A 27162-nucleotide genomic window follows, 5' to 3' on the forward strand; every position below is an offset into this window, starting at 1 on the left:
GAGGTTATGGATTGATTGCCTCATACTTAAAATCCTGTGGGGATACTGTGTGGCTACACCAAGTGATGACTACACTGAAATAAGAGAAGCAGAGCTTCTCGTGATAACCTGAAGGTGGTCTGGTATTTTAATTCAGTGTGAGCTAGAAGATTCAGCAAAACAGTTGTATCCACATTTAATTATGTATAAAGTCCCTTTTCCTGTACCTCAAGTAAGTTTCCTCTCAGTTCAATGTGGAGGAGGTTAGAAGACAGATCTGCGCTCTACCCACTCTCCTGCCTTCCCTTTAAGCCACACCAACTCTGGTTTTACCTCTTTTATAAAGAGCTAAAGAGAGATTTCATTTATTATATTATTAGAAAAAGAAAAAAGAGTTCTAAGGCTTAAACCACTGGATTAGTTCAGCAGACTGTATTCAAGCTAGAGACATCAGGCTTAGCAGGTGAGGTCATCATCCAATTTTGTGAGGGCTTAATTTAAGGGGAAAAAGAAAAAGGAACACATACAAAAATTTCAACTTTGCAGAAAAAGATGTGCTATAGAAAAATATGCCTAGTCCAAGGTAGTTTGTGTCAATTCAGTAATTAAAATCTGGTAATAACCAAAGAGAATACTAACGTTTCTTATGTCTTGACAGTTTTAATAGATAAAGACCAGAGTCCGAAGTGGAAACCAGCTGATCTAAAAGAAGTTACTGATGAAGCTTTGAATAATCACTTCAAATCTCTGGGAAGTAATGATTTGAAATTTTGAAGAGACTGGATTTTTAAAGTATTATTTTGGAGCAGAGTTGGCAAACTATGGCACATGGGCCAAAGCCAACCTGCTGCCTTTTTTTTTTTTTTCATATATCCCTCAGCTAAGAATGGTTTCTGCATTTTTAAATGGTTGGAGAAAGAAATCAAAGACCAATATTGTGTGGCATGTGAAAATTACATGAAATTCAAGTATCATTGTCCATAAATAAAACTTTATGGGAACATGGCTTTACTCATCTGTTGACATATCTGTGGCTGCTTTGAGTAGTTGCAGTAGAGATTATAAGGCCTGCAAAGCCTAAAATATTTACTGTCTGGTCCTTTTCAGAAAAATTTTGCCAGCCCTATTTTAAAAGATGGGAAAATTTGAAGGTTTTAGATTCTTGAGTTAGTATATCTAATTGAAATGGGAACTTTATGTTTTGGCTTAGGGTATTGGTTTTTAATGTTGATTAAGTAAACTTATGTATAGGTTATAAAAACTAAAAACAATTTTTTTTGGATACTGTGTTAACACTTCATAGAATTTTCTCCATATATAAATCTGTTTTAAAATAATTATGAGTTTCTGTAGCTGAAGTGTTCCTTTTATAATGATAGAAATCTCAGGCAAAGAGAAAAGCTTATTATGAGGTTGTCTTTCCAGTATTATCGACTCAGCCTTGGCTTTTTCTGAAGTTAACCAGAATCTCTTCCTATGGGGAAAGTAAAAGCATTATTTCTTGTTGTTTAGAGTATTTGCTAATCTGGCAGAATGAGGCATTAGAAAACTCTAATCTCTAAGATAGAGACACTCTGCCTTCTGCAATTTACATCAGACTTTTGTGTGATAACAGTAATTTGTTCTTACACAGTTCAAATCAGGAGAAAGGACTTGAAAACAAGAGGACTTCTGTTCAAAATAGAAGTACCTTCAGTAATTGGTGCTGTTGACAAAATAAGTTTTTTTAAGGTACACAACTGTGGATGTTCCAGACTTGGAATGTTAATGTCTAGGTAAGAATTATTTTTAAATTAAAGATCAGCTTATGATTTACTTTATAGCTTGGTACAATTTTTCCATAATTCCAAACCCCTGAGAAACTAAGAGAACTTTAGTTTTGTGAAAGAATGAAAAGCAGGCAGAACCGGAAAAGACATCAAAGATTATATCCTGCACCCTTCTCATAGATGAGGAAATTGCAGTCCAGAAGGAATTGCTTTAAATTTTCTGTTCTCAATATACTTAACATGAAGCATTTTTCTTCCCCCCAAAATTAGGAACATATTTGGAAAAAAGATGCCATGATAATGAACATGTTTACATTTATATTCTTAAAGCTTCTAAATGTGGATGTGAATGATCTAAGAAAATACTTGTGTAAATGGACTTTTATTTTCTTTGTATTTGCTAGAAATGCAGAAAATGTTAAGTCCTTTATGTTAAAAAATTTGAAATCACACAATGGTGAAAAGCATTTGCTTGCTTCAATTAAATAAGGACTCATAACTAGTTAATTGCAACTAGACTTTTATTGAACAGTTAGGAAAAATGTTTTCACAAAAATATTAGGGAAAAAATATACCATTTCATAGCTAAGTCTTACAGTGAAGAGATTTGCTAACAAAAGTTGTGTTTTGCCAAGTAAGATGTAGGGAATACATCTGAGCCTGTGCCCACTGCTCCAAGGAAGACATGTCCAGTTTGGTCACACAAATACAGGATGGGGGCATTATGATTAAGCAAACAATTTATTTGTTAGAACTTTGTTTTTAAATTACTGTTCCTTGACATTATTTATAATTTGTCTCTAACTTTTGATTTCTCAAACTATATAATTACAAAAGTATAGTTCCCCCATCTCATACAATGCCAGTGATACTGAGTAGGATATATGAGTGTCATCTACTTCATTCAACATGTCTCTTTTTAATACTTATAAGGCAGTTTGACACAAATGATTCCTTTGGGACTAAGATAATTTTTATCCCCTTCAAAATTGTGCTTTAAGTGCTAATAACCATAGGTAGTTTGCAAAGAACTGATAAGGCAATGGAAAGTGGAGAACTGTCAGGTCAAAGGCCTGTGACTGAAAGGTAATAACTAGCTTTCAAAAGACACTGAACTGGGAAGGGAGCAGTGAAGCACATGTGTGGGGTTATGTGAGTTTTCTTAAATGAGGAATCAGCACATTTCTCTCTGCTAATCTGCTGCTTCCAGAGTTGCCCCCTGCAGGTTCTTTGTCATGCGGGTGGCACTCATCTGCCCCTCTACTGGATGTTCTTGAGGGAGAAGATTCAGTGGTTGGGCACATGTGAGTGTGGTAAAGAACGGAACGGAACTTGGCTACTGTGTCCTTCCCCTCAGATGAAAACACTGGAAACTCGTTTTTGGAGCCTGACGTGAGTGTTGTTTCTTGGGCCCTCTTTTCCCCATTTTCTTTTCCCTTATAATTTGGCCACTATTCTTATTTCTTCTGTGTTTGTGATCTAAGTTGGAACAAATGTTTCCCATTCCAGTAGCTAATAATTCTTTCAGTCTTCTGTTCTCCTTCCTTCTCAAGCAGCCCTTCTACTCTTTGTTCATGAAAGACCTTCAAAATGAAGTAAATCCAATATTTAAAGATGAAGGTATGTAAGAAATTGAATTATCGTATCAAAGATGTTCTCATTTATCTTGTCATCTAGGCCAAACTATATCTTGATAACAATCATACGTAGTATATTTGTTGATCCAGCTCTTTCCTGCCTGCCCCCAACTTGGTTTATCCACTAACTCACTGATTATGCAAGCCTTTGTAGTTCTGTGTCCATGGTTTGACATATTATACAGCGTACGTCTCCGTAAGTGTCTGTATGTCACAAGATACTATACTGTTAAAGTGAGTCAGGGGCAAGGGGGTGGTGCTCAGTGACAAAACCCTATTGCCATAGTATCAGAGAGGGTGGCAACAGAGATTAGACCCTTAGATACGGGTCTGGCAGGCCTGCCTGTATTTTACCCCTAGAAAATAGAGGCCCAGGGCAAAGGAGGAACCGGAGATCAAAATATTTAGATATAATCAAAGCCTACCAGTCTACGTCCCTATGTATGCTGAAAAATTTAGTGTGATGCGCTGCTTTTATATGGCTTTGTGTTCTCACCATAATATGTATTATCTTATATACTTACTTATATCTTTTAAACAGCAGTGACCTTGCAGCAAAAGTATCTGATGTAAAATATAAAATGAATGAAAAACGGCAACATCTAGGCTTTTGTCTGAATCATTAGTATAAGCACTCATAAACCTAAATTTTTCTTCATGAGCTGGAAATATGTTTTGCACTTTTTGGAAACTTTCTGTTCTTAGCCTTGTAACTTCAGATCCTTGTATAAACAGGGGTGGTGGGTTTTCTATTTTGTAAAGTTGCTAGATTATAAGTACAACAGGACAGTACAAACCCTGGGATTAGGTGAAAGTTAAATGACCAGTTGTCCAAAGGCAACTGAAAAGTGGCACACCACTCACTTCAAAAGAATTTTCTTTGCCAATTTACCTTGGAGAATTCAGTCTATTTGATTGTGGGTTTCAGAGTATAACTGCTAAAATTAGAGGTAGCAATTCTGCCTGCTTATAAGGTCATACACATTTATGTCATTAGAGGTCACAAGCCTTTTTCTGCCTTTCTTTAGATTTCAAGGACAAGGGTCTGTTGTATCTTAATAAAAGGATCTAATTGCATGGGCTTAAATAATTCCTATTCCAGTTAAACTCAATGTGTGGCAAATCTTGATGAAAAGATACTTGTAAAGATTCAGTCTCAATTATCTTACAAGTTACATCTTCTAGTACCTTCTTCCCCCTTTCCTGAATTTTCTGTTACCATTGATCTTAAACAGTACTTACTTTAAAAAAAAAAAGGCTTCCTAAAAAAGTAGCCAAATTTATGAAAATAGTATAGTATATGGCTATAAATGCCCCATGGGCTTTGTTATCATTAAAAATACACATGAGTATTCCCTTTGGAAGAGTATTTGATCTTTTGTAATAACTATAAATTCTCATGCATAATCTGGTCCCACAGTAATCTGAATGGTGATTGCCCATGTACCAGCCCCTTGCATCTGTGAGACAGTAAAGCTTAACATACACGCAGCACTGAGACCAGGTTCTTCTTTCCACCTTGCCAACTAGGGCTTCTATTACTTTACAGTTTTCTGGATTGCTGTTTATAAAAGCTCCCCTGCTTGTTTCCTTGTATAGTAATATCACTGGGCTACCTAATTCAATGCAATAAACATTGTCATGACTTCTGTAAATTGTATATTGTTAAGATGCTTATATGCAAAGCCTGAGTCATCCAGTAACAGGTGTGATTAGTTAGGGCCCTGAGGTTCAAGGTGATGGTTATGCTTTTCATCTACAAAAGTAAATATCTTATTAAGGACATAGTTCACGGTGGACCTCTTCCACATGGGTTGCTTTCTAATGCTTGGTCATTTGTGTTAAGAAGGGGAGGGATCCTTGACTCAAAAGATTTTGGCAAACAAGACCCACTGTTAACAGCTATGGCTTGAGTGCCCAGGCATTTCAAGAAAATCCTTTTCATATCTTGGTTTTTTTTTTGTATAAATTGACAAATATTTTAAAAGAATGTCTTTAAAATGACCATTTTGAAAACACAGGTTTTAAATAAATTAAATTCTTTAAAGAATTTTAAAAATTCTTATTTCTTTGGTGATGGCATTGTTGCCTCTGGAAGTGGTGTGACACAGCTGATTACTGTGGCACCAGAGGACTTACATTTAACCCTTTAATGACTAAAATCCAAGACCAAGCAGATAGAAATTGCTGTTAATGTAGAACTGCTTAAAACACTTCATTTTAGGTATTCTTAGACTCTTGATGGCTATCGAAATATTTTTCTTTACACCCAGATGGAGTTATTTGTATTTATTCACACCAGTTTTTGCTGTTGTTTCATGTATTTAAACTAGCACCAACTTTATCCACAGTTGGAGAAAGTGTCATCATCCTACACACAGCGTCAAGGCCCCTCACTCTCAATATATGGGATGTCATAGTACTTGAGGTGGTTGCCAGCCCACTGCTGCAAGGCATCACTCAAGATTTCCTGGGACAGGCGGTGTGCAAATTCAAAGACCACAATTTCAGGCCCTAGGGGTTCCTTCACTTCCTCTTTGACATTAACTAGAGAAGGCATCCTGAGTAGAAGTCTCTCTTCAGGCATAAAGTTTTCTTGACTCTCATGCCTCTTCTCACTCTCGAGTGTGGTGGGAAATGGGAAAGTTTGCTTTGATTTCATGCAGCCCATGTTATGAAGAGCTTTGACTGAGTGAAGGAAAGCAGTAGCAAAGACTACTTCAATAGCGTCTTTGGAAAACACCAAGCATTTGTCCACTTGATATTGAGCAGTGCTTTTCCTCTCCAGGCTACTTCAGAAATCAGTGTTCCCTTTCACCAATCTTCACATATAGTTTATCTGTCAAGAGAAGGGAAGTTTCATTTTGAAGTCATAGAATGCAAACTACTGTACGATTAGGTAGCAAGTAGAAACAAATCTTTACCACTTTCATCACTTGGAGGAAATGTAAGGTAACAACAGCTTTATCTTAATAGAAAGAAAAGATAAGATAATCATCTAAAAATGGCATTTAGAAATAGGAAAATGTCTTTTCAAGATCAGGCAAATTTTATAAAACTGACAACAAACTTTTGCTACCTTGGATTTATTTATGTACACCAGGGCTCAGCAAACTGTAGCCTTCGGGCCAAATTCTAGCTGCCTGTTTTTTCAAATATAGTTTATTTGAACATAGGCATGCTCATTTGTTACGTATTGTCTATGGCTACTTTCATGCTTTAGTGGCAGAGTTTAGTTGTGACAGAGACTGTGTGGTTTGCAAGCCTAAAATATTTACTCTGGCCCTTTGGAGTAAATATTTTCTGACTGACTGACTCTGATCTATACTGTTGAGGGAAACAAGCATATCAAAATTTGCTCCTGCCTCAAACATCATGAGCCTGCGTCCCTTGTTCACACATTTACAACTCAAAGAGCAGGACAGAATGATGGTCTTTCTTTACACTAGGGCCAACTCTAAACAACACAAGTTAGACATGGCAAAGCCACCTATTTTTCCTTCTAAATTAGATATTATGAAATTATGAAGCAAGGACAAGATGGTGGAGTAGGACGACGTGAGCTCACCTCATCTCACAAAAACACCAAAATCACAATTGCTGAATGACCATCAACAGAAAAACACTGGAAGCTACCAAAAAAGATATCTTACACACAAAAACAAAGAAGCCACAATGAGATGGTAGAAAGGGTGCACTCGCAATAAAACCAACTCCCATATCTGCCAGGTGGGTGACCCACAAACTAGAAAATAATTATCTCACAGAGGTTCTCCCACAGGAGTGAAAGTCATGAGCCCTACACCAGAACCCCCAGCCTGTGGGTCTGGCATCAGGAGGAGGAGCCCCCAGAGCATCTGGCTTTGAAGGCCAGTGGGGTGTGATCACAGGAATTCGACAGGACAGGTAGAAAAAGAAACTCCACTCTTGGAAGGGTGCACACAAGGTCTCATGTGCACCAGGAACCAGTGGAAAAAGCAGTGGCCCCATAGGATCCTGGACCAGACCTACCTGCTGGTATTGGAGGGTCTCCTGTGGAGGCAAGGGTGGGGGGGTGGCTCTGGCTCACTGTGGGGACAAAGACACTGGTGGTGGTAGTTCTGGGGAGTACTCGTTGGTGTGAGCCCTCCTGGAGGCCCCCACTTTCTCACCAAGACCTGGCCCCACTCAACAGACTGCAGGCTCCAGTATGGGGAAGCCTCGGGCCAAACAACCAACAGGATGGGAAGACAGCCCATCAGCAGATGGGCTGCCTAAAGTCTTCCTGAGCCCATAGCTGCCTGCCAGACACACCCCTTGACATGGCCCTGCCCACCAGAAAGCCTGCACAAGCCTCTTAGACCAGCCTCATCCACCAGGGGGCAGACAGCAGGAACAAGAGGAACTACAACCCTGCAGCTTGTGGAGTGGAAACTGCAATCACAGAAAGACACAACAACAGAGGAAAATTCCCATACAAAGGATCAAGAAAAAAGCCCAGAAGAACAACTAAAGGAAGTGAAGATAGGCAATCTACCAAAAAAAAGAATTCAGAGTAATGATAGTAAAGATGATCCAAAGTCTTGGCAAAAGAATAGAGGCACAGAACAAGAAGATACAAGAAATGTATAATAAAGAGCTAGAAGATCTACTAAAGAACAAACAGAGATGAACAATACAATAACTGAGAGGAAAAATACAGTAGAAGAAATCAGTAGCAGAATGAGGCAGAAGAATGGATAAGTGAGCTAGGAGACAGAAATGGTGGAAATCAAAGATAAAATATTGAAACAAGTGAAAAGCAACAAATAACATACAAGGCAATACCCATAAGGCTACAAGCTGATTTATCAGCAGAAACTCTGCAGGACAGAAGGGAGTGGCATGATTATATTCAAACTGATGAAAGGGAAGAACCTACAACCAAGAACACCCAGCAAGGCTCTCATTCAGATTCGACAGAGAAATCAAAAGCTTTACAGACAAGCAAATGCTAAAAGAATTCACTGTCAGACCAGCTTTGCAACAAATGCTAAAGGAACTTGTCTAGGCAGAAAAAAAAAAAAAAAGACTACAACTAGAAACAAGAAAACTACAAATGGAAAAGCTCACCGGTAAAGGCAAACACACAGTAAAGGTAGGAAATCATCCAACACAAATATGATATCAAAACCAGCAATCATGAGAAGAGTACAAATGCAGGATATTAAAAATGCATTTGATATTAAAAGACCAGCAACTTAAAACAATCTTATTTATATAGAGAGTGCTATATCAAAACCTCATGGTAACTGCAAACCAAAAATCTATGATAGAGATACACACACAGAAAAAAAAAGGGATCCAAACACAACATTAAAGATAGTCACCAAATCACAAAAGAACAACAGAAGGGGAGGAAAAAAGACCTACAAAAACAAATCCAACACAATTAACAAAATGGCCATAAGAACATACATATCAATAATTACCTTAAATGTAAATGGATTAAATGCTCCAACCAAAAGACATAGACTGGCTGAATGGATACAAAAACAAGACCTGTATATAAGCTGTCTACAAGAGACCCACTTCAGACCTAGGGACACAAACAGACTGAAAGTGAGGAGATGGAAAAAGGTATTCTATGCATATGGAAATCAAAAGAAAGCTGGAGTAACAATACTCAGACAAAATAGACTTTAAAATAAAGACTTACAAAAGATAAGGAAGGACACTACATAATGATCAAGGGATCAATCCAAGGATATATAACAAGTGTAAATATATATGCACCCAACATAGGAGCACCTCAGTATATAAGGCAAATACGAACAGCCATAAAAGAAGAAATCAACAGTAACACAATAATAGTGGGGGAATTTTCATACCCCACTGTCAACAATGGACAGATCAGACAGAAAATCAATAAGGAAACAAATGCCTTAAATAACACATTAGACCAGATGGACTTAATTGATATTTATAGAGCATTCCATCCAAAAGCAGCAGAATACACATTCTTTCCAAGTGCACATGGATCATTCTCCAGGATTGATCCATGCTGGGCCACAAAGCAAGCCTCAGTAAATTTTGGAAAACTGAAATCATATCAAGCATCCTTTCCAACCACAACGCTATTAGATTAGAAATAAACTACAAGAAAAAACCCTTAAAAAACACAAACACATGGAGGCTAAACAATATGCTACTAAACAATCAATGGATCACTGAAGAAATCAAAGAGAAAATAAAAAAATACCTAGAGAAAAATGAAAGTGAAAGCACAACGATCCAAAACCTATGGAACGCAGCAAAAGCAGTTCTAAGAGGGAAGTTTATATAGCAATACAATCTTACGTCAGGAAACAAATAAACCACCTAACCTTACACATAAAGCAACTAGAGAAGAACAAACAAAACCCAAAGTTAGTAGAAAGAAAGAAAGAAAAATCAGAGCAGAAATAAATAGAAACAAAGAAAACAATGAAAAGATCAATGAAACTAAAAGCTGGTTCTCTGAAAAGATAAAATTGATAAACCTTTAGCCAGATTCACCAAGAAAAAAAGGGAGAGAGTTCAAATCAATAAAATTAGAAATGAAAAAGGAGAGGTTACAACAGACACCACAGATATACAATAGATAATAAGTGACTGCTACAAGCAACTATATGCCAAAAAAATGGACAATCTAGAAGAACTGGACAAATTTTTTTTTCTCTTTTTAAAAAAGTTTTGGCCATGCCCCACAGCATGTGGGCTCTTAGTTCCCTGACCAGGGATCGAACCTGTACCCCGCTGCATTGGAAGCATGGAGTCTTCACCACTGGACCACCAGGGAAGTTCCCTGGACAAATTCTTAAGAAGGTAACAATCTTCTAAGACTGAACCAGGAAGAAACAGAAAATATGAATAGAATCACAAGTACTGAAACTGAAACTGTGATTAAAAAACTCCCAACAACCAAAAAAGTTCAGAACCAGATGGCTTCACAGGTGAATTCTATCAAACATTTAGAGAAGAGTTAACACCTATCTTTCTGTAACTCTTCCAAAAAACTGCAGAGGAAGGAACACTCCCAAGCTCATTCCACTTGGCCCATCACCCTGATACCAAAACCAGACAAAGATATCACACAAAAAAAATTACAGGTGAATATCACTGATGAACATAGATGCAAAAATCTGCAACAAAATACTAGCAAACAGAATCCAAGAACACATTAAAAGGATCATACACCATAATCAAGTGGGATTATCCCAGGGATGCAAGGATTCTTCAATATGTGTAAATCAATCAATGTGATACACCATATTAACAAACTGAAGAATAAAAACCATATGATCATCTCAACAGATGCAGAAAAAGCTTTTGACAAAATTCAAAACCCAGTTATGATAAAAACTCTCCAGAAAGTGGGCATAGAGGGAATGTACCTCAACATAATAAAGGCCATATATGACAAACCTACAGCTAACATCATACTCAATCATGAAAAGCTGAAAGCATTTCCTCTAAGATCAGGAACAAGACAAGGATGTCTATTCTGGCCACTTCTATTCAACATAGTTTTTTGGAAGTCCCAGCTACAGCAATCAGAGAAGGAAAAGAAATAAAAGGAATGCAAATTGGAAAAGAAGAAATAAAATTGTCACTGTTAGCCGATGACATGATACTATACATAGAAAATCCTAAAGATGCTACCAGAAGACTATGAGAGCTCATCAATGAATCTGGTAAAATTGCAGGTTACAAAATTAATACACAGAAATCTCTTGCATTCTTATACACTAACAACAAAAGACAAGAAAGAGAAATTAAGAAAACAATCCCATTGGCCATTGCATCAAAAGAATAAAATACCTAGGAGTAAACCTACCTAAGGAGGCAGAAGACCTGTACTCAGAAAACTGTAAGATACTAATGAAAGAAATAGAAGATGACACAAACAGATGGACCATGTTTTTGGATTGGAAGATTCAATATTGTCAAAAATGACTATACTTTCCAAGGCAATCTACAGATTTAGTGCAGTCCATATCAAATTACAAATGGCATTTTTCACAGAACCAGATCAAATAATTTCACAATTTGTATGGGACACAAAAGACCCCGAATAGCCAAAGCAATTGAGAAAGAAAAACGGAGCTGGAGGAAAATCAGGCTCCCTGACTTCAGATTATCCTACAAAGCTACAGTCATCAAAACAGTATGGTACTGGCAGAAAAACAGAAATATAGATCAATGGAACAGGATAGAAAGCCTAGAAATAAACCCATGCACCTATGGTCAATCAATCTACAACAAAGGAGGCAAGACTATACAGTGGAGGAAAGACATCCTCTTCAATAAGTGGTGCTGGGAAGACTGGACAGTTACATGTAGAAGAATGAAATTAGAACATTAACACCATACACAAAAATAAATTCAAAATGGATTAAAGACCTAAATGTAAGACCTGATAATATAAAACTCTTAGAGGAAAACATAGGCAGAACAGTCTTTGACATAAATTAAAGCAAGATCTTTTTTGATCTGTCTCCTAGAATAACAGAAATAAAAACAAAAATAAACAAATGGGACCTAATTAAACTCAAGCTTTTGCACAGCAAAGGAAACCATAAACAAAACAAAAAGACAGTCCTCAGAATGGGAGAAAACATTTGCAAACAATGCAACTGACAAGGGATTACTCTCCAAAATATACAAACTGCTCATGCAGCTCAATGTCAAAGAAACAGACAACCCAGTCAAAAAATGGGCATAAGACCTAAATAGACATTCCTCCAAAGAAGACATACAGATGGCTAAGAGACATATGAAAAGATGGTCCACATAGCTAATTATTAGAGAAATGCAAATCAAAACTATAATGAGATGTCTCTCACACCAGTCAGAATGGCCATCACCAAAAAGTCTACAAATAACGGATGCTGGAGAGAGTGTGGAGAAAAAGGAACACTCTTACGCTGTTGGTGGGAATGTAAATTGGTGCAGACACTACAGAGAACAGTATGGCATTTCTTTAAAAAACTAAAAACAGAGCTACCATGTGATCCAGCAATCCTACTCCTGGGCATATATCTGGAGAAAAACATGGTTCCAAAGGATACATGCACCCCAGTGTTCACTACAGCTCTGTTTACAATAGCCAAGACATGGAAGCAACCTAAATGTTCATCGACAGATGAATGGATAAAAAAGATGTGGTACATATATACAATGGAATATTACTCAGCCATTGAAAAGAATGAAATAATGCCATTTGCAGCAACATGGATGGACCTGGAGATTATCATACTAAGTGAGGTAAGTCAGACAGAAAAAGACAAACATCATATGACATCACTTGTATGTGCAATCTAAAAAAAAAAATGATACAAATGAACTTATTTACAAAACAGAAACAAACTTACAGAAAACAAACTTATGGTTACCAAAAGGGAAAGGTGGGGGGGGATAAATTGGGAGTTTGGGATTGACATATACACTACTATATATAAAATAGATAACCAACCAAATATTATGAAAAGCTTAGATTAATTTGAAATTAGCTTAAAAGTTTCTCCCCTAAATATCTTATTGTTTGATGTTTGGACAGTCAATAGGGTACAATGCTTGTGATGTACCTTCCAAACTTCCCACTGGAATGTTGTCACTGAATGAACTTATCTAAGATAAGACTTAAGGGTAACTAAAACAGTACAAACTTCACTGGAGGGAGGCCTAGCCATAAGAAAGTGCAGGCAAAGACTCTATAAATGAGGTTGTGATCCCTGACTATATCGTAGATTTTGGACCAAAAACAGCTGTAAAAATTCATGAAATGAAACTCCATTGATTATTTCTGAAACTACTGATCTTAAGGTAAAAACTAGCATGCATTTAATTTATTTCTTAATAGTTGATAAGAAGTCCAAAAAAGGTGACCTTTGTCCAAGTCAGTACTAAGTATTTTTTAGATTTCTTTAAGTTTTATCCAATTTCTCCCATAATATACTCCTTCCCCACCTCTACCACTTATAAGGATGATATGGAGGGTTGGAAAGGAAATCTAGCTCTCTGCTTCTGATTACCTTTAGTTCTATATGCCTTGCTATATGCTCCAGAGATGCATTTCAAAAAGGGCATAAGAGATGTGTGTGATGTACCTGGTTTACTAGACTGAACTCCTGGAAGACAGGAACTGGCCTGGTTGTGCACCTCTAACATGTAATGACTTAACGTAGTATCTGTTTTGTACTATGAGGGATTGTTAAGGGAACTGGACTTAGTTAACCTGAAAATGATTAGAATGCAATGAATGTCAGACAAATAAAAGTCCATGAGGAGAATCATGAGAACATTCTGTGTTTTCTAAGATCTTTGGTTTTGCAAAAGCAGCTTTATCTTACCATGACAAAAGTAGTGCCAGATTTGCCCTCACACCAAAAATAACTTTAAACCTGGACAAAATATATGTGGGCAGCTATTTTCAGACATTGAACAACAGCACAGGATTCTGATCCCCAAAAGAAGGGAAACATGATGTTAAACCCCACAACTGATCATCTTGAGATTCTGCCTGAGAATCTGATTCAAGCAGAGGGGCAATTCTGCTGTGCTACAGAGGAAGAGACTGAGATACTGAAGCAGGTGAAATTACAAAGGAGTTCAAGAGTAAAAGGAGCTGGAAGGGAGGCAGAAATTTGCATGGGGTCTCACTGAAGCTGAGCAGGACCCTGCAGGGCCTTCCTAGGGACAGACCCGTGTGTCCTTGGCCTCTAGTTTATAGAAAAGCTTTAGCCTCCTAGGCCTTCCCCAAGTGCCAAAGAGCAAATGCAGAAACAAAGGAAAACAGTCAAGCAAGACAAAATAATAATAGCTTAGCCATGAAACAAAGTCAAGGACCTTTAGTTCCTCTTCAAGGGATATAGATATATGTATATGTACAACTGAATAGATACATGTATATATATAACTGAATCACTCTGCTGTACACCTGAAACTAATACAGTGTTAATTAACTATACTCCAATATAAAATAAAAACTTTAAAAAAAGACAGAATATCCAACAACAAAAAAGAAATTTGAGACCACTTTAGGAGTGAACTTTAGAGCAGAGGTTGACAAAACTTTTTGTTAATGGGCTAGCTAATATATAATTTAGGTTTCTGAGCCATATGGTCTATGTTATACTACTCAGGTCTGTTGTAGTGCAGAGCCAGCCATAGCTAATATGTAAACAAATGGGCAATGGTTTTTATGTTCCAATAAAACCTAATTTATGAAAACAGGCAGCCAGCCCACAGGCCATACTGGGCTAAGTTCAAACAAACAGTTCCATTGTAACAAAGAATAAAATTCAATACCATTCAAAGGAAGATGGCATAATCCAAATTCCTATGGGAAGTAATATCCACAATGTCTGTCATACAATAAAAAATTACTAATAATGCAAAGAAGCAGGAAAATGTGCCCCAAGTTCAAGAAAAAAAAAAGTTACTAGAAACAGATCCCCAAATGACCTAGCACTTGGTAGTTAAGAGAACTCAGTAGAACTGTAAAGCAGCTATTTAAATAAGTTCAAGGACATAAAGGAAAAATCATAGAGTGAACAAATAGAGAATCTCAGCAGAGAAATGGAAATTGTAACAAAACACACAAAAAGTAAATTCAAGAACTAAAATGAAAAACTCACTGTGTGGGCTGTTGGGCATTGGAGAAGAAAGATTAGTGAGCTTGAACATCTATAGACATAGCCAATCTGAAAAAGGGGGAAAATGATTTTAAAGAACTTAACAGAGAAACAACTAAAAAGATAATGTAAGTATGACTTAAAAACAATGAGGCATTAGATACATTTAACCCAGAAGAAGGCAGGAAAGGATGAACATGGGAAGGAAAAAAAAATGGGACAATTAGAAATCAGCAAAGTGGCTGACTTAAACCCATAGATATCAAAAATTACTTGAAAAAAAATGGACTAAAAATTTCAATTAAAAGGCAGACTGTACCGCAAAAAAAAAAAAAAAAGGCAGACTAGTTAAATAAGATCCAACCCACACGAATGCAGTCAACTGATCTTTGACAAAGGAGCAAAGATAATACAATGGAGTAAAGACAGCCTTTTCAATATGTGCTGGAACAGCTGGACATTCACATATTAAAAAAAAAAAATCTAGACAGACCTAACACCTTTCCCAGAAATTAAAGTGCATCATAGACCTAAATATAAAGCAAACCATAAGACTCTTAGAAGATAACACCCAGGAGTTAAATCTAGAGAAATCTAAATGATCTTGGGTTTGGCAATGACCTTTTAGATACAACATCAAAGGCATGATTCATGAAAGAAATAATTGATAAATTGGACTTTATCAAAATTAAAAACTTCTGCTCTGTGTAAGACACTGCCCAGAAAATGAAAAGACAAGCCACAGACTGGGAGGCAGACTGGGAAAAGATATTTGCAAAAGCATATCTGATAAAGGATTGTTTATCCAAAATACACAAAGGAGTCTTTAAAACAACAATAAGAAAACAACCTGATTAAAAAATGGACACCAGATCTGAACAAACACCTCACCAGAGAAGACATACTGATGGCAAATAAGCATGTGAAAAAAATATTTAACATCATATATCATTAGGGAGTTGCATTTTTAAATGACATTGCGATACCACTACAACCTATATGAATGGCAAAAATCCAAAACACTGACAACGCAAAATGCTAATGAGGATGTGGAGCAACAGAACTCATTCATTGCTGGCGGGAATGCAAAATTGTACAGCCACTGTGGGAGACAGTTTGGCAGTTTCTTACAAAACTAAACATACTCCTGCCATATGATCCAGCAATCACACTCCCTGGTATTTACCCAAATGAGTTGAAAAACTATGTTCACACAAAAACTTATATATGGATATTTATGGCAGTTTTATTCATAATTGCAGAAATTGGAAGCAACCAAGATGTCCTTCAGGAGGTGAATGGATGAACAGTGGTCTATCCAGACAATGGAATATTATTCAGTGCTAAAAAGAAATGAGTTATCAAGCCATGAAAAGAAAAGGAAGAACCGTAAATGCATATTACTAAGCCAGAGAAGCCAAGCTTTACAACTGTATGACATTCTGGAAAAGTCAAAACTATGGAGACAGTAAAAAGCCCAGGGGTTACCAGGGGTTAGAGAGGAGGGAAGGTTGAATAGGTGGACACATAGAATTTTTAGGGCGGTGAACTACTCTGTATTATACTACAGTGGTGGATACGTGCCATTATACAATTGTCAAAACCCACAGAATGTACACCACCAAGAATGAACCCTAATGTAAACTACAGACTTTGAGTGATCATATGTCAGTGTAGGTTCATTGACTATAACACTCTGGTGTGGGATGTTGATAGTGGGTGAGGCTTGTGTGTTGGAGGGGGTGAGGGGAGTGGGAAGGGGGTAACTGTACTCCCTGCTCAGTTTTGCTGTGAATCTAAAACTGCTCTAAAAAAGAAAGTCTATTAAAAAAATCCAGCTATATGCTACCTATAAGAGATATACTTTAAATACAAATATACAGGTTGCAAACAAGAGGGTTGGAAAAGACATACAATGCAAACAAGAAGTATAAAAAGTTGCTGTGGCTGTATGACTATCAGACAACGCAGACTTCAGAGACCATTAGTATTACCAGAAATAGGGACATTTTATGTGTCAGTCAGGAGAAGACATGATAATCATAAATGTATATGTAACTAATAACAGAGCTTCAAAATACATTAAGGAAAAACTGACAGAAATAAAGGCAGAAATAAACATTACTCTCTCCGTAACGGATAGAATATTCAAAGGAAAAAATAAGGAATTCAAGTTTTGAACAACACTATGATGTCACTTGAGGTAACTGTCATTTATAGAAGACTATTCCCAACAACTGTAGGATACATATTCTTATAAAATGCATATAGAACATTCACCAAGACAGACTACACGATGATCTCAACAGATTTCAAAAGCTTGGAATCTTATATTTTCCAACCACCACAGAAGAAATCACAAGGAAATTAACATATATTTTCAACCAAATAATAGAAACCACAACATATCAAAAATTTTTAAATGCATCGTTAAAGTTTAGAGGGATATTGATAGATTTAAATTCTTGTGACAGAAAAGAAGAAAGGATTAAATCGGTGATCTAAGCTTTCACCTTAAAAAGCTAGAAAAAGAAAAGTAAATTAAACCCAAAGTAGAAGGAAGGGAATAATGTAGATGAGAGCAGAAAACAAAGCAAAGGAAAAGGGCCAATAATGGAGAAAAATCAATGGAACCAATGGTGGTTCCTTAAAAAGATCTAATAAAATAGATAAGTCTCTATCTAGTCTGATCAAGAAAAATGAGAGGACACACAGAACCAAGATGTGTGTAGGAAAAAGGACATTACTACAGATTCCATATACATTAAAAGACCAAGAAGGGAATATTATGAACAACTTTATACATACCAAATTACCAAAACTGGCACAAGAGAAAACAGAAAGTCTGATAGCTGTATATCAATGAAAGAAATTGGATTTGTACCTTAAACCTTTCCAAACCTTTCCAAGAAGAAAACTCCAGGCTCAAATGGCAGCTCTAAAGCTCTAAATTCTTTCAAACTTTTCAGAAAGAAATAATACCAATCTTACCCAAACTCCAGAAAATAGAGGAAGAGGATTCCAAATCCATTCTATATGAAGTCAGGATTTCCCCAAGCAAAGACAGTTCAAGAAAAGAACACTCTACAAGCCAATATCCCTCGTGAACACAGACCCAGATATCATTTTTTTAAATGGCAAATTGAATCCGGCATATATAAAATGGTTACTACATCATGACCAAGTGGGATTTATACCAGAATGCAATGTAAATTTTGAATGTAACATTCAAAACTCAATACATATAATTCACTGTTAATATAAAAAAGAACACCAGATGATCATCTCAATAGATGCAAAAAAAATTTGATAAAACAACCATTCATGATAAAAATTCTCAGCAAACTAGCAATAGGAGAGACTTCCTCAAACTAATGTTAAGTGTAATGGTGAAAGACTGAACAACTTTTTCTATGATAGGAACTAGGCAACAAAGTTTATTCTCACAATTTCTATTTCACAATTTTTATTTAATATTGTACTAGAGGGAAGAAAGAAATACAGAGTATAAAGGTCGTCAGAAAAAAAAAACTGCCTTTACTTGCAGATGACAAGACTGTATATGTAAAAAATCCTAAGGATTATATATGAAAAAATTACTAGAACTAATAAATAATTTTAGCAAGGTCTCATGATACAAAATTAATATATAAAAATCAACTGTACTTCTGTATACTTAGTAATTGAAAGATGAAGTTAGTGCCATTTGCAATAGTATAAAAAATATGAACACTTAGGGATACATTTAATAAAATGTATGAAAGAAAACTACATTGTATGTTGTATATGCAGTATGTAAATAATACAAATTGTTACTGAGAAAAAGAAACTAAACAGATAGTGTTCATGATCTCGAAGATAATATTGTTAAGATGTCAATTCTCCCCCAATTTTTATATATATTATATAAGCATATGTGTGTGTGTGTGTGTGTGTGTATATATATATATATATATATATATATGAGCACAATTCCAGGAGGCTTTTTTGTAGACATTGACAAACTGATTCTAAAATTCCATTCAAAATCCCAGCAGGATTTGTTATAGATATAAACATGCTGATTCTAAACTATATATGGAAATGTAAAGAAATGAGAATAGCCAAAACAATTTTGAGAAAGATCAAAGTTGGAAGACTCACATTAACCACTTTTAAGACTGATTAAAAGCTACAGTAACCAAGACAGTGCTATATTGGTGAAAGGCCAGACACACAAATCTATGGAATATAAGAGTCCAAAAACAGACCCACAAAAATATGGTCAATTGATTTTTTTTTTTTTTTTTTTTGCGGTACGTGGTCCTCTTACTGTTGTGGCCTCTCCCGTTGCGGAGCACAGGCTCCGGACGCGCAGGCTCAGCGGCCATGGCTCACAGGCCCAGCCGCTCCGCGGCACGTGGGATCTTCCTGGACCATGGCATGAACCCGTGTCCCCTGCATCAGCAGGCAGACTCTCAACCACTGCACCACCAGGGAAGCCCGGTCAATTGATTTTTGACAAATGTGCAAAAATAATTCAATGCAAAAGTAATTTTTTCAACAAATGGAACTAGAACAACTGGACAGCCACATGCCCCCCCCCCCCCCGCCAAAAAAGATCTATACCTTACCCTTTATACAAAAAATTAACTCAAAAGGAGTCATAGATCTAAATGTAAAATATAGGACTTTTACAAGACGATACAGAAAATATTCATGATATTGGATTTGGCAAAGAGTTTCTAGATACGACACCAAAAGCATAAACCATAAAAAAAAAATTGATACCCTTGACTAAATCAAAATTGAGAACTTTTGCTCTGAGAAGAACACAGTTAAGGAAATAAAAAGATGAGGCCCAGATGGGGAGAAAAATATTTGCAAATCATTTGCCCAAAAAATGACTTCAATCTAGAATAAATAACTATCAAAAGTCAACAGTGAGAAAGCAACCCAATTTTTAAAATGGGCAAAAGATTTGTACAGACTTTTCACCCAAGACATCATCTATGTATGGCAAGTAAGTACATGAAAAGATGCTCAACATACTGGCCTTAGAAAAATGCAAAGTAAAACCATGATATGGTACATCTGTACATCTATTAAAATGGGTAAAATTTTTTAAAAAATAATACCAAGTGCTGGTAAGTATGCAGAGCAACTGGAACTTTCTTTCATACATTGCTAGTGGGAATGCAAAATAAGCCACTCTGGAAAACAGCTTAGCATTTTCTTATAAAGTTGGAACATCCACTTACCATATAACCCAACCCACCTAGGTATTTAGAGAAATGAAATTTGTGTTCACATAAAAAGCTTTATGCAGATATTTATCACAGTTTTATTCATAATTGCCAAAAGCTGAAAGCAATAAAGATACTGATACCAACATCGATGACTCTTAAAGGTGTTATGCTGATTGAAAGATGCCAGTCTTAAAACTCTTTCATGTTGCATGATTCTATGTATTGCATAATGCATGATTCTGGAAAAGGCAAAACTATAGGGACAGATAACATGTGGCTTTTAAGGGTTAGGGTAAGAGGAGAATGTGACTACAAAGAGGCAGCAAAAGGGAATTTTTTTGGGTGGTAGAACCATTATATATCCTGATTGTCATAGTGGCTATACAAATCTATACATATATCAAAACTCAGAGAATTAGTCACCAAAATAAAGTCAGTTTTACTGTATGTAAATTAAAAATTAAAAAGGTATTTTCAAAACAACAATACCAGGACTTCCCTGGTGGTGCAGTGGTTAAGAATCCGCCTGCCAATGCAGGGGACATGGGTTCGAGCCCTGGTCTGGGAAGATCCCACATGCCGTGGAGCAACTAAGCCCGTGCTCCACAACTACTGAGCCTGCGCTCTAGAGCAGCGGTCCTTAACCTTTTTGGCACCAGGGACCAGTTTCGTGGAAGGCAATTTTTCCATGGACGGGGCGGAGGGAGAAGGTTCAGGCGGTAATGTGAGCACTGGGGAGCGATGGCGAGCGGCAGATGAAGCTTTGCTCGCTCGCCTGCCGCTCACCTTCTGCTGTGCGGCCCGGGGGTTGGGGACTCCTGTTCTAGAGCCTGCAAGTCACAACGACTGAGCCTGTGTACTGCAACTACTGAGCCTACGCACCACAACTACTGAAGCTCATGTGCTCTAGGGCCCGCATGCCACAACTACTGAGCCCACATGCTGCAACTAATGAAGCCCACGCGCCTAGAGCCTGTGCTCCGCAACAAGAGAAGCCACTGCAATGAGAAGCCCACGCATTGCAACGAAAAGTAGCCCCTGCTTGCTGCAACTAGAGAAAGCCTGCGCACAGCAACGAAGACCCAACACAGCCAAAAAACAAAACAAAACACAACAATACCATTATACACTCATTAGGATTGCTAAAATTAAAAAGCCCAGCAATGCCTAGTGTTGGCGAGGATGTGGAATGCATATATTGCTGGTGTGAGTGGAAAACAGTACAACCACTTTAAAGAACTGGACCCACCATTTTATTTCTAGGTATTTATTTAAGACAAATGCAAACATGTCTGCAAAAAACTGGTATACCAATGTCCAGAGCAGCTTTACTCCCAACAGCCAAAGCTGGAAACAACTCAAATGTCTATCAATAGGTGAATGGATAAGCAAATGGGGGATATATCCATAAAAGTGAGCATGGAGCTCCCATTCCTAATTCAGTGTTCTTCTGGGAATAACAGTTGCTGTAATAATACTTTGTCTGATCATGGCTTATAGTATTTAAGTGTTAAACATCCTCCCTCTCTTGAATTTATAGAACCTCCCTCCCCACTTCTAGTTTTGATGTTAATTCTGGCAAACAAAGACCAGTGTAGCTTCCTCCCAGGGTCTCTTGTTACTCTCTGCTCATTGTCCCAGTCCTTGACCTGGTCTCCATCAGCAGGCACATTATGGCTTGGAGCTTCCCAGGCTCCCAGAGACCACTACCTAGGACTAGCTGTCAACTCTGGCCTTCAGGTCCTATCTTGGATAAAACAACACTGATACATTCATGCCATTATGTAATCAACTGCTCCAGTAACTGTCTAATGGAATTACTCATCATCACATGCTTAGAAAAGATGCAGTTTCCCTGATAGAACAGCATTGGTAACCCCATATTTTTGTTAATCAGATTTTAATTCTGTGATTTCTGTTCTACAGAAGCCTCTTGAGATTTATCATGAGTAAGGAAGAGTGATCCTGAAAGGAAAGTCAGAGACAAAAACAAACAAAAAGTTTATCCTACTACTGTTCATGGTAGCAGCTATTCAAACACTTGACAGACATCTTAAAAGGCAATGATAGGGAGTTCCCTGGTGGCCTGGTGGATTCAGCGCTTTCACTGCTGTGGCCTAGGTTCAATCCCTTGTTGGGAAACTGAGATCCTGCCAGCCGCGTGGCGTGGCCATAAATAAGTAAGGAAATAATAAATAAATAAATAAAATTATAGATGTGAACTAATAAGGAAATGTGAATAAAATGACCTTTAAAAAAAGGCAACGATAATCCCAACCTGTATAGCACTGAAGAATAAGCTTTGTATAATTTCATTATCCCCTAATAAGATAGTTGATTCATCATGAAGAAATAAAGTTTCAACAATGTTAGCTAGTAATGCAAGTCAGTAGTTGAGCAGATTATATAATTGGTTTTCTTAGGACAGCATGTGGGATGACCTCTTCTAAGTTAATTTTTAGACTGTGTTATTCATCAGTCAGGTTGGAAAGTTACCATGGCTATCAGTTGAAGGTATGATACATTAATGCTGGATATTAGCCAAAAGAAGTATTTTGGCTCTCTTGTCAATGTAACTAGCTGATACAGAAGTATAAAATATTTTTTAAACACACTTTTGAAAAATACTGAAAATCAATTTATTTTATACTATAGTTTAAAATCTTAAGATACATAAAGAGCTGTCAGTGAGAACGTTCCTTAACCATCTAGCCAGTATTTATTGAGTTTCTACTATGTGTTCAACACCAATATCCATCAGTATAAGTGCTTTCAAAATTTATTTAACAAAATAAAATCAAAGGGAGATAGAGTGAGAATGAGATGACAACTTATTCAGGCTATAATTAGTGCAGATGCCCAGAAAGGATCCTTAGTTTTACCCTTGTCCTAATATGTGAAGTGGCCATTTGTTCATGCCACTGCCAGCAAAAATAAAATATAAAGATGCCTTTTCTCCCATCACTCCCTCCCCCAAATCCCAACACACATACATATATACATACACATCAGAGTCATACGTAAAGAAAAGACAGCCCCATTTACTTGGTTCCCTCAATGTTACTTTGAAGTCTCAAAGCACTGAGTATATAAAGAGTATATAGACCCTTCCCTCAGGAATGGGTCTAGCCACTACAGGGTCTTCTATTAGATCTTTCAAACAGAAGATGCAGTTTACTGCAGTCCATAGTTCATCTTGGAGCTGTGGACCACCGTCCTGTATACAGTGTCATCAGATTGAGCCTGGTTTGTAAGCTCCCTGGGAATATGCCAGGGAAGGTACCACAAAAAAAGCCAAAACTTGAATATGAGTGGGGGCCAGACCACACAGTTCTAGCAAAAAAAAGTAACTTCCAAACTCTGCTCTGGAAATGAACAGCCTGCTAAATCCCTGAAAGTCTTTCTTAAATATTAGATTAACAGAAATGCTTATTACTGTTGTCCTACTTCAGATAATCTTCTAAGCCTTTAAACAGGTTTTAAGACATTTTAAATCTCAAGTTATACCTTAAAATGGGCCCTAGCCCTGAATTAATGCAAATATCTATATAATATCGATAAAAACCACATTATAGTCTTTAAAAGCATAATGAATATACTGTCTTTCAAATTTCAATGTAGATGCAATTAATTAAAATGCGAATTCATTAAAAAATATAACTGAGTTCATTTAAAAACAATAACGGGGCTTCCCTGGTGGCGCAGTGGTTGAGAGTCCGCCTGCCGATGCAGGGGACACGGTTCGTGCCCCGGTTCGGGAAGATCCCACATGCCGCGGAGCAGCTGGGCCCGTGAGCCATGGCCACTGAGCCTGCGCGTCGGGAGCCTGTGCTCTGCAACGGGAGAGGCCACAACAGTGTGAGGCCCGCGTACCGCAAAAAAAAATAATAAAAAAAAATTAAAAAAAATAAAAATAACGAAGTTCCTAACAGAAGCTTTGTCGTTATTTGTTCTCTAATATTGGATACTAAGAGTATATTTTCCTTCTTGTAGGGGTCCATGAAAATTGGACAGTAAACAGAGGACTTTGTAATGGTAATACTGACAGTCACTGACCTAGACTATAAATTCATAACAGGATCAAATGACACCAGTTAAACTGGCAAATAGAAATGAACTCAAATTTAATACTCACAAAAAAGTAAAAGCTAGAAAATACAGCAAATGTGATTTTGGTCCGTCTGAAGGTCACCTCAGGGGCACTACTGTACAGTCTTTGGAAACTTAGTAGCTGCTTTCGTCCTCAGGCACACAGAACACATGCTGTGTGCAGCTGCTCAACACCAGGGCAGTCACAGGAGGCTCTTCATGAAGTCACATTTGGGGCCAAATTTTGTCAATGGAGAGGCAGAGAAAATAACATTGATAAATGAAAGGACGACCTAAGAGATTCTAATAAACCTGAGCAGAGCTGTGTGGTATGACTTCATCCGTAAACTGGGAATCTACCTCAGACGTTCATCATAAAAACTGTGAGCTTCTACACGTGAAGCACCTAGAATCGCCTTGGAACATGGAAGGTGTTCAAGTGTTCAGTAAGTATTATTTCCTTTCCTTCTCTCTCTTAGATTGTCCCCTAAACCTACTAACATCAAATTATTATTTTAAGTGCTTCAGTTATTATGTTTTAGGATTATAATTAAGGAAAGAGAATTAGAACCTAAGAATGCTGACGGTCATCTGGGAATTAAAGAGTTAGAATTGGGCGCCAGATCTAAGTCAGGGGTCAGTGCTTCATCTCATTTACCAGGTCCTCCGGGTAGAGAAGGGAAACAAACAGGCTTAACTCTGGGTACAAGTCTGGCTTCACCTGACCACTCCTATTTATGACTACAGATATTGAATTCAGTCTGCAGTAATTCCTCCAGCCCTGTAATCTAAATACTTGCAGGAAATGAAAAGTAGCTTCTGACGAACTAGTTGTAGAAAACCTGATCTAGATCACCACTGAGACTGTAAAACATTTAAACATTATATTCTGTACTAATTTCTCAGTCACGTCATGTCCTAACTAAATGACACAACTGTACTCATGACACATGAATTAAGCTCTGTAAAATTCTGAAGGCAGTTCCTTACGCAACTGTTGTTAAATGGAAGTGAGGGGTGGAGGGAACAGGGTAACGGTGTCAGAATGTTGCCTTTAGTTTGTTACAACTGGACTATTTAGATCCTGTAGCAGAAACTAGGTTATCTGAGCCCAAATCAGAACATGAAACTAATAAAACATAAAAATGAATGCTCAGTCCTCAATTCATTGTAATTTGAAAATCATGATCCACTCATCCTTATATACTAAGCCAATTACTTACTCCATAAACTCCTATATCACATTTGTAAAATGCTTTCTCTTTCAAAAGGGCTTTCTTATTTTTTCCCTCCTTATTCACACAGATATCTTCTCTTTAAAAACTGACCCACTCTTAAGTGTCTATCTCAAGTACACTTCTGTGTAAAGGCGTTCCCACTACCTAATATTACTCTGTCCCTCTCTTGGCTTTCCATAACATATTTATCTCCATCACTGTACTTTTCTCATTCTGCTTGTTTACAAGTCTGTGCCTAGACTCTCAAAGGCAGGAATATGGCCATACCACTTAAACTCTTTCTGAAAGAAGATGGGTAATAAGTAATTGTTTATCTTTGTATCTCACTTCTATATGCCTAGCATAATGAAGGGCCTCAGTAAATGTTAATTGATTTAAATAATTTAAGTCTAGATATTTTAAATAAAATTCCAGTCCTCTTAGAAAGAGAGCAACACAGCGTGTACAGCCCTAAGTTACAAATGATAACCAAGTGTCTGGGGCTTTTCAGAGTAAATTATCCATCTACCTCTGTTTCTGTTGAGCATATCTCATTTGCATTTTCCCTTTTCCTGTTTCCCTGGTGTCTTATAATTAATTTATACAACAGAAAGGAATTATTTTTCCTTATTTTACAAAATACATTGATGTATAACTCTATATGTAAACAGGTTAAATATCCTGCCTGGGGAAGCATGTGACCTTGATGACATTGTATGAGAGACCAAATGCACTGCCTGTTCTGAAATCCGTATCTTTTGATTCTAGTTTCAGGGATCTTGCTGCTGTATCACAGTGCCTTCCTTCCACATTTCATGACATGTGCTAATTCAAGTAAACTGCCTAATTATGGAACAATTTACTTTACAAACCCATTCTTCAAAAAAACTGTCTTAAAGTGGACGTGGTGCAATGGACACTCAAATACAGATGTTAGTAGTGCAAATTGGTTCAACAGTAGCATAACAATTCATGTTAAAAGCCCTAACCCAAATATCGCACTTTGAGAAATCTATCCTAAAGAAACAATCAGAGTTGTAGACACATATTTATACATAAAAATTTTCATGAAAGCCCTTTTATAATAAGAAAAGTTGAAAATAACCTGAATGTCCAACAATAAGAGGTTTGTTATCATATGTCTATATCCTGGAATATTATGGAACTATTAATAACTACAGCAGATAGTCTCTAAAATGGCCTTCAACAATCCCTGCCTGCTGGAATTCCCATGCCTTGTTTAATCCCCTCCCCTTAAATACAGGACTAATGACTCACTTCTACCAAGAATATAGCAAATGCCATGGGATGTCACTTCCAAGACTGGGTTTCAAAGAAACCATGACTTCTGTCTTGCATTCATTCTCTCACTGTAATGGAAGCCAACTGCTGTGTTGTGAGCAGCCCTACAGAGAGGCCCATAAAGCAAGAAATTGAAGGAAATCTCTCTATGGCAGTGTGCAAGGAAGGGATTGTCCCTCAGTTAAGCCTTCAGATAAAGACTATAGCCCCAACTGACAAAATGATTGCGAAAGACTTTGAAGCAGAGGTACTCAGTTAAGCCGTACCCAGATTCCTGATCCACAGGAACTGTGAAATAATTTTAT

General features: G+C 37.1%; 2 protein-coding genes across 6 annotated transcripts in view; one reads left to right on the forward strand and one right to left on the reverse strand.

The window, feature by feature from the left end:
• HIBCH (3-hydroxyisobutyryl-CoA hydrolase) overlaps positions 1-980 on the forward strand; it is an 87669-nt gene extending 86689 nt beyond the window's left edge. For all 5 annotated transcript variants that reach the window (XM_060016432.1, XM_060016429.1, XM_060016428.1 and 2 more), the window contains one exon: positions 638-980. In XM_060016432.1, coding sequence (XP_059872415.1) covers positions 638-753 — 116 coding nt within the window. In that variant the 3' untranslated portion in view covers positions 754-980. The remainder of the gene's footprint in view (positions 1-637) is intronic.
• A 4571-nt stretch (positions 981-5551) lies between these two features.
• The window catches only part of C7H2orf88 (chromosome 7 C2orf88 homolog), a 29306-nt gene continuing 7695 nt past the window's right edge, over positions 5552-27162 (reverse strand). The window contains exon 2 of the mRNA XM_060015611.1: positions 5552-6224. Within this exon, the coding sequence (XP_059871594.1) occupies positions 5769-6056 (288 nt within the window). The 5' untranslated portion in view covers positions 6057-6224 and the 3' untranslated portion in view covers positions 5552-5768. The remainder of the gene's footprint in view (positions 6225-27162) is intronic.

The sequence above is a fragment of the Delphinus delphis genome, chromosome 7 (genome assembly GCF_949987515.2).
Source record: "Delphinus delphis chromosome 7, mDelDel1.2, whole genome shotgun sequence".
NCBI classification, from domain to species: Eukaryota; Metazoa; Chordata; class Mammalia; order Artiodactyla; family Delphinidae; genus Delphinus; species Delphinus delphis.